Source organism: Alexandromys fortis, unplaced genomic scaffold (assembly GCF_014885135.2).
Source record: "Alexandromys fortis isolate MF-2015 unplaced genomic scaffold, M_Fortis_MF-2015_v1.1 scaffold_13, whole genome shotgun sequence".
NCBI classification, from domain to species: Eukaryota; Metazoa; Chordata; class Mammalia; order Rodentia; family Cricetidae; genus Alexandromys; species Alexandromys fortis.
The window spans coordinates 16765612-16774316 of NW_026067908.1; the positions used below are offsets into that span (position 1 = coordinate 16765612).

General features: G+C 39.9%; 1 protein-coding gene across 2 annotated transcripts in view; it reads right to left on the reverse strand.

Annotated features, from left to right (window-relative positions):
• Nucleotides 1-1261: 1261 nt before the first annotated feature.
• Nucleotides 1262-8705, reverse strand: part of Ift74 (intraflagellar transport 74) — a 90602-nt gene continuing 83158 nt past the window's right edge. For both annotated transcript variants that reach the window (XM_050136274.1, XM_050136275.1), the window contains exons 19-20: nt 2894-2954; nt 1262-1549 (exon numbers count right to left, since the gene is read on the reverse strand). In XM_050136274.1, the coding sequence (XP_049992231.1) occupies nt 1431-1549; nt 2894-2954 (180 nt within the window). In that variant the 3' untranslated portion in view covers nt 1262-1430. The remainder of the gene's footprint in view (nt 1550-2893; nt 2955-8705) is intronic.

Here is an 8705-nt window from a genome sequence, read left to right on the forward strand (position 1 = left end):
TATAATTCTTACCTGATAATGGTTATTGTATATAGCTTTATTGTGTTAAGAGTTAAAAACCTTTCCTTTTTATTTAGTCAAAAGGGGGGAAATATTGTGGAATAATCTTTTTGTACACTGTGAAGCTGCATCACCCTGACTGGTTTAACAAAAATCTGAACAGCCAATAGCTAGGCAGAATTTCCAGGCACAGAAGATGCTCAGAAGAAGAAGGGTGGAGATGCCAGGACACAGAGCAAGCAGCATGGGCATAACAGCGTAAAGGTAACATAGCCACAGGGGGCCGGGGAGAGAAAAGTGAGAAGGGGAGGACTGGGGGAACTTGGGGAAACAGGAAGATTGGGATAAAGGAAGGTTGGATAGGGGAGCAGGGAAGCACATATCTTAGTAAAGGGAGCCACCTTAGTGTTGGCAAGAGACTTGAACCTAGAGTGGCTCCCAGGAGCCCAAGGCGATGTCCCCAGTTAGTCCCTTGGGAACCTGAGGATAGGGAACCTGAACTGACCCTATCCTATAGCAATACTGACGAATATCTTTCATATCACCATAGAACCTTCATCTGGTGATGGATGGAGATAGAGACAGAGACCCACACTGGAGCACTGGACTGAGCTCCCAAGGTCCCAATGAGGAGCAGATGGAGGGAGAACACGAGCAAGGATGTCAGGACCACGGGGGGTGCACCCACCCACTGAGACAGTGGGGCTGATCTATTGGGAGCTCACCAAGGCCAGCTGGACTGTGACTGGAACAGCATGGGATAAAACCGGACTCTCTGATCATGGCGAACAATGAGGACTGATGAGAAGCCAAGGTCAATGGCAAGGGGTTTTGATCCTACTTCATGTTCTGGCTTGGTGGGAGCCTAGCCAGTTTGGATGTTCACCTTCCTAGACATGGACAGAGGGGGGAGGACCTTGGACTTTCCACACTGCTCTTTGGATTGGAGAGGGAGGGGGAGAGGAGTGGGGGGAGGGGGAGATAAGTAGGGGGAGGGGAAGAAGAGTGGGGGGAGGGGGAGGGAAATGGGAGGCTGGGTGGAGGCGGAAACTTTTTTTTCCTATTCTCAATAAAAAAAATGTTAAAAAAATAAAACAGTTTTTAAACAATTAAAAAAAAAACAAACATAGATTGGAAGAAATAGGTTAATTTAAGCTATAAGAGCTAGTTAGAAACAAGCCTAAGCTATTGGCCAAGCTTTCATAATTAATAAATCTCTGTTTCACGATTTGGGAGTTGGCTGACAGGACAGAGAAAGGCACATAACAGTACACCTTTATTGAACTATTTACTATGCAAGATATCTCTCCTTAAGGAGATCACAAAACCATGGCATTCAAATTCAAAAATCTGGGGTTTAACTCTTCAAAGGGAAGCTAGTTTACTTTCAGCAAGCTTGAGGATGTGCTTCTAGATGCAGTCAATCAGTCTCAGCTTCTGTTGGCATTGTGTAGAGCATCCATGATGGTTTTATTGTACTCTGCAATCTGCTTCATCACATTTTTAATAACTGGCTGGTAATCACTCTCTTGACTCTTGGTTGCTATGACTAATTACACAGTTAAGGAGGAACAATGTCAGTAAAAAACAGTAGTCTGTGACTCAGAAAGGAACTGAAGCAGACTGGGTATTTATCACAGTGAATGTAGACAGTACATAAAAAGTACAACTATAATAATTTTAAGATATAATCTTATTTTAACAAAGCATAAGTTGAAACAAACAGGTCAAATAAAACTTGTTTCAAAAAACTTAACTTGCAATATAAGCACTTTTGATTCTTTAATGTCAGGTTGCTCAATCTAATTCTACTCTCAGAACAATCGAGCATTTGGAAAAACTATTCTCTGTAATGTCAAACAGAATTTCAGGCAAGTCTCTTAGACTTCACTGTGTCAGAGTCATATAGATTTATGTTGCATAAAGCTGGAATGCTGAACTTTTAAGCACCCCATGAATACCAAAGTCTGCCTTTCAAACCAAGCTGTTTGAAATAGTATGACTAGAGTTTCTAGAATATCCTAACTAGAAGTAAGCTGAGGTGCTTGCTATCCCTGAGGTAAGTTCAGTAACACTCTAAAAGAGTGCCTATGGTACCACTGAGTAAGATTTTGTTCTAAGGACAGATGTCCTTGAATAAGTCAAAGGGAAGAGGAAACAAATTCTGGAGAGACTGTTTCGTGATGTCACAATGTCTGCCCTTAGCAACTGCTGCCTGCCTCTTAGATAGAACATGAAAGATAAGATATAACTACCATCTTGGTAGAAATATAATAAAGTTAAATCAACTATAACACGAATGAACTCAGAGGTCAAATTTCTTATGATCCTAACTGGTTATCACCCTTTGCCATTCAGACAGCCAAGTTTTAGCATTATAAACAACTAACACCTATAACTATATCTAAACTCTATGAGTACAAACTGTTTTAGATATGATAAAAATTAAGGCTTAAGCAGATCAAGAGAACTGTCTAAAAAGACTGTAGCTTAACCAGCAGTGGTGGCGCATGCCTTTAATCCCAGGCAGAGGCGGGAGGATCTCTGTGAGTTCAAGGCTGGCCTGGTCTACAAGAGCTAGTTCCAGGACAAGAACTAAAAGCTATGGAGAAACCCTGTCTCGAAAATCAAAAAAAAAAAAGACCGTAGCTTATCAATGATAGAATCAAACATTCAGAATTTGATCATCTGACTCTATAACCACTACCCTATAGGGTGACTTCATATGGTGGGTAATTTCCAAAATCAGTTTTCTCATAGACACTGTGACTAAACAACCTCTAGCGAGTACAGAGCAGAAAGGGATGCTAGTCTTTACAGCCCCATATAATTAGTTCCGAGTTCTGTACATATCAAGTATTTGTAAGACATAGTAAGCCAGTTTAAAGGATACACTCTTTCATCACGAAATTATTTTGTTCGAGGTGCTGCCACTTCCTCTCCAAATTTGTAAGCTAGAAACACAAAAAAAATGTTAAATGATTCTCATATTCAAAATTATTGCACATTCCTTTGAGACGGTATGAAAAAATAACACACAATTTTAAACCACATCAACTCCTTGCATTCTATTAAATAAAGTGAGAGTTGCCAGAGAAGAAACCTCAGTTAGATTAGATCATACAACAGCTATATTTAGGACAAAACTAAATTCTACAAAAGGTTTTACATCATTTATTTTAACTAAAAATAGTAAAAAGTCTATCATGCCAATAAGCACAAGACAGTTTATAACTTTTTGTAAAATAACTTAAGAAAGAAAAACGTAACACAATGGGAATCTCTCCCTGAATTCTGGAAGCCTAAGGCCACAAGGGTAATATATATTCTAATATTGTCAAAGGTTCAGTCATATAGGAAAAACTTCCTTATTTCCAGAGCTAAGCTTCCTGTCTCATTTCACAGGCTACGATAAGGGCAGAGCTGCAGTGTGAAGATTGTAAGAGTCTGTGAAAAGCTGGCCCTGCTACAATAATTCCTGCATCAACAGGAAACGAATGTGGATATTACATTGATGGTTGCTTCCTCAGAAGACAATTTCACTGTTACAGAATTAAATTGTTTTTCTGATTTAATTAACCTTGTAACTCTGGGTTATGGTTTTTCTTTTTTGGGATACAAACAGTTTTCCCTAAGCAAAGGACTGTCTGGAAAATGAAACTCTCAAATAATATTCTCCATGGACATCTCAAAGAAGTAATGGACATTTAAAAGAATATGGTAAATGAAGAAGCAAGAAAAATGTTTCTTCTAATTCTCACGTAAAGATTATTTTCAGGGTGCTCCTATCTATCCTATTGTTTCCTCTAGAGAGATAAATTTGGATATCAGAATGAAATCATGGCTAACTGTGTAAAATATGTGGCCCTTGAACTAGAACTTATTAAATCAAATCTATCTGTCATAAATAAGACCTCGAAGTTAGGATGACCCTTAGGGAAGCAGTCAGCACATTTTGGCAATAAATCTTTAATAATCTTTTGCAAAGTCAAGTACCAGACATGTTCCTTTTTGTTCTCCTACGGCAGCAGACCTTTTAAGTGCTATACAACTGATATAAAATGACACCATAGCCGGGCGGTGGTGGCGCACGCCTTTAATCCCAGCACTCCGGAGGCAGAGACAGGCGGATCTTTGTGAGTTCGAGGCCAGCCTGGTCTACAAGAGCTAGTTCCAGGACAGGCTCCAAAGCTACAGAGAAACCCTGTCTCAAAAAACCAAAAAAAAAAAAAAAAGGTAAATAAAAATAAACAAATAAATAAATAAATAAAACGACACCATATCAAATGCCTTTTACATCCACATTACTGACTTGCTTTGACATTTACCATTAAAATACCATTTTGAAAATCTTGTTTTATCTCTATAGTTTATTCAAATAATATATTATATAAAATTATTTATAAATATAAAACTTTTAAGAAAACAGTAATAAAAGATTTAGAGAGAGACAAGGGTTTGGTTTAATTAGCCAAGATTAACAAAATACAAAAATACAGGGATCTATTTAAATTGTGGCTTACATTATAATTTTGGGAAAAAGCAACTAAGCAATGGTGTCTGCCCAGTGTCTTAGATCATCTATGTAGTGGAAGAGGAATGCCAACAGTTGAAACAAAAAGGCAGTCCTCTTCCTACAAACCATTTCCAACAACATAGCGTGATTACAAAACTTCTTGGGTTTTCCTCTAGCACTCCTCCTCACTCAGCAAACTTTTACAGTGTCAATTACAAATCCATCTGTAGGGTTTTAGATTATGAAGTAGAGAGAGACGGACAGAGAAACCAGATACTAAAGTTCAGTGATTTCTAAACTTTAATGGTTACTGCAAACTCTTATAAGATTCTATTTCTTTCTGTAGAAATGTAAAGTATCTTTTTAAACTCTATGTCCATACATTGTAATAGCTAAGAGAAACATTTTTTAAAAAGTTAAAATGTTTAAAGACTGTTTTTAATGGATTTATTTTATTTTTATAAGAATATGATATGATGAATTAATATAAAGAAGAAAATGTCTCCAAGTCTACACACACCAATGTATTAGAAATGATCATTTCCAGGCGGTGGTGGCACATGCCTGAAGTCCCAACATTCAGAGGCAGAGGCAGGCAGATCTCTGTGAGTTCAAAGCCAGCCTGGTCTACAAGAGCTAGTTCCAGGACAGCTAGGACTATTACACAGAGAACCCCTGTCTCAAAAAACCAAACCAACCAAACAAAAATCAAGAAATGGTCAACCAAGAAATGGTCATTTCTGGGTAAGAGAGAATAACATGACCTGATCTTGTTTTTTGATGACCTTGATCATACTACTACAAACATTGGGGAAATTCATGCATTTACAGTTTTCAGTCACAGCCTGATTAGACATGGCTGTTGCTAGAACTTTCTTTGGGCTAACAACAAGCTCCTAATAAAGACATGGAGACTTATTAATTATGAATGCTTGGCCTTAGCTTATGCTTCTCCCACTAGCTCTTTTAACTTAATTTAACCTGATTCTATTCATCTACATTTTACCTCAGAACTTTTTACCTTTCTCTCATTCTGTATGTCCTACTTTCCTGCTTCCTCCGTATCTGGCTGGCTGGTGGTCCCTGGCACCTGCCTGGCATCTCTTTTCTTTCTCCCCGACCCCACCCTAAATTCCTCCTCCTCACTTTCCTTACTTGTCCTGCGCTGAAGTCCTGCCTATACCTCCTCCTTCCTTGCTATTGGTCATTAATCTTTTATTAAAACAATCATTAGGCAGCAAGGTAAAACAGCAACACATCTTAATTAAACAAATGCAACACACCTTTACATAATTATTCCACAACAGAAACAAATCCAACACATCTTTATGTACTTAAACAAATATCCTGCAACATAAACAAATGCAACACATCTATGCATAGTTAAACAAATATTCCACAACACATGACCATAACCAATCCTTTCCTGACTGTAACTACTCACATAATGCTTCATTAGGTAAGTAGAAAACACTATAGATCTAGCACATGCAAACTAGTAACGTGGTGCCAGAGACAAAGTAAACTGATGGACAGTGTGCTCTCTGAAAGTCCATAATCTATAGACCTCAAGCACTATTCAGATAAGTACCATGACGATGAGTAATATGAAAAGTGTAGTTATGTGTCTATAGGGATATGAATCAAGAGCTTCAACAACAGAACTGCTCTACATAGTATTATTAGAACAGTTGAAGACTAGAAATTACCTAATGTCCATTAAGAGATTGGCTCTGCAAACTATGCATGTAGTTTGTATATTATATATGTATATCATGTAGTAGTATATTATATATGAACTCCAAACATACATAGTGGCATGCATACACACATACAAAATAGATAGACAGACAGACAGATGCCAGCTGCACTCTGAGTTTAGTGCTGCTCTCAGCCTTTATCAGAAAGGCTTCTGTTTGCACAGGGCTGCAGTTAAAGACTTACAGATGAACAAAGTGAGGAGGAGCATGAGCCCTAACAGGACATGTATATCACAAGCCTCAATCCATCCCCTCAAGGCTCAGGGAATATTGTGGAAAGAGTGGAAATTATGTAAATGCAAAGGTTGTGGATGAGTACTGAAAAACAGTGTTTTCTGGAAATGACACAGCAATTGACTCATGGACACAATACAGCTGTGTGCACAAGACTGGTCCCATCAACAAGGGTTCACAGGGCCCCACCCCAGGGAATGTGGGCAGTCAGTGGGTACTGCAGGAAGGATTGTCATTTTTCTCAGTGGTGGAACAACTAATAAGATGCCCATGCCTCAGGGAGCTATGCCAAAAAGGAGGCTTAAAGATTTTAAGAGTCAGTGGGGATGAAAGACACCAAGGCAAGAATGCCTTCAGATACAACAGGACTGAGGCTGATACGAACTCAAAGAAACTGTGGCAGCATGCACAGGGCCTGCACAGGTCCAAAACCAGTGGAGTCTCAGCGCTGAGAGGAAAAGCAGACATGAGCCCCCATTCCTAATCCAGAAGCTACTTACAAATGTCAACTACTTGCCAAGGGAAAATTGGTGTTTTCCGATGAAGTCTCTATGGGTATATAAACTACACTTAACAGCAGGCCTGAAGTAGATAGCCCAAACCAAACAAACTCAACATTTTTGGAGAGTTTTGGTCTCATAATGCTCTGTTTGGATATTTTTTTTAACCTTATTGATCTTTTACGTATATATAATGGTTTCTAATTTTGTGATTTTTTATGGGGTGTGTGTGTGTGTTTCTCACCCTTTTTCTTTGTTTTCTCTGTTTTCCTGTTTTATTCTGGTTGTTTGTATTACTTGCCTGCTGGTTTTCTAAAGAGAGAGCAAGCAGGTGCAGAGCTGGTGAGTGGGGAAGTAGGAATGATCGGGGAAAAAAGGAGAGGGGGCAAATCAGAATCACAATTTATTGTTTGAAAAACAATTATTTTCAATTAAAAAATAAGTTTCCCATGCTGTAGTAAATAACATCCCCAACACCCCCACACAAGCAATCTTAAGCTCAGTGTGTATAAAAACATACCACAGTGGGACTGGGGTTGCTAGGGCAAAGGGTTTCAGTGGGGGAGGAGGAAGAAAAGAGGGTGTGTGAAAGCTCCAGAGAGACATGTATGAAAGTATCAAAGAACAAAACTAAATGAAAACAACAAAAGTCTCAAGCTAAACACACTGGAAATGTGTGTATATACATATGTGTGGGTGCCTTGTACAACGTGCTTTGTTCATTTCAAAAAGACAAAAAAATCTGTCATTGGCTTTATGTTATTTCAAGATGTTGTGGAGTTTCAACAGAAGTTAAAAATTTTTGTTTACTTTTCATAAATTTTAAAGTTATCACCCAGAGTGGTGCAATGGCCATGCCCAAGAGAGCACCGGTTTGTAAAACCGGCCTTTTGAGCTCCACAGGAGCAGAAGCCAGGAGCCAACCCAGTCGTGGGAGCCAACCCAGTCCTGGGACACTGGCTGATCAGGATTGAGCCAACAACCTGACTCAGAGTCTGTGGTCTCCACCGGAACTGGAGTGGGACTGAACCAGCTACCTAGAACAGAGAGAAACCAAGCTCCACTAGAAGCAGAAGCCAGGAGCAAATCCAGTCCCGAGACACTGACGGATCAGGATTGAGCCAGCGACCAGATCCAGAGTCAACGATCTCCACCAGAACAGGTACAGGGGAGTAACTGCTGAGCAAGTGAACCAGAGCCAGAGACTGCTGAGGGTCTGGGCGTGAATCTGAGACCTTCAAGAGAGTAGACCTAAGCCAAGACCCTAGAGGGTCTGGGCGAGAGTCTAGTACCTTCCCAGGAACTAGGCCTGAGCCAGGACCTCTGCCAGTCTAGGCGTGAGTGAACCTGAGTCCTCCGAGGGCATAGGCAGGAAGTAGAGATCTCAGTGAGGCCAGGCCTGTCTGGGACCACAGAGAGAGTAGGCCTGAGCCAGGACCTCTGTGGGTTCAGGAATTGGTCTGGGACATCAAAGGGAATAGGCAGGAACCTGGAACCCCTGGGGGTCTGAGTGTGAGTCTGCACATTAGGACCTCCGAGGGTCCTGTACTCCATAAAATTGGAAAACTTAAAGGAAATGGACAACTTTCTGGATAAATATCACTTACCAAAATTAAATCAAGACCAGATAAGCAAATTAAACAGAGCTATAACTGCTGAAGAAATAGAAACAGTCATCAAAAGCCTCCCAACCAA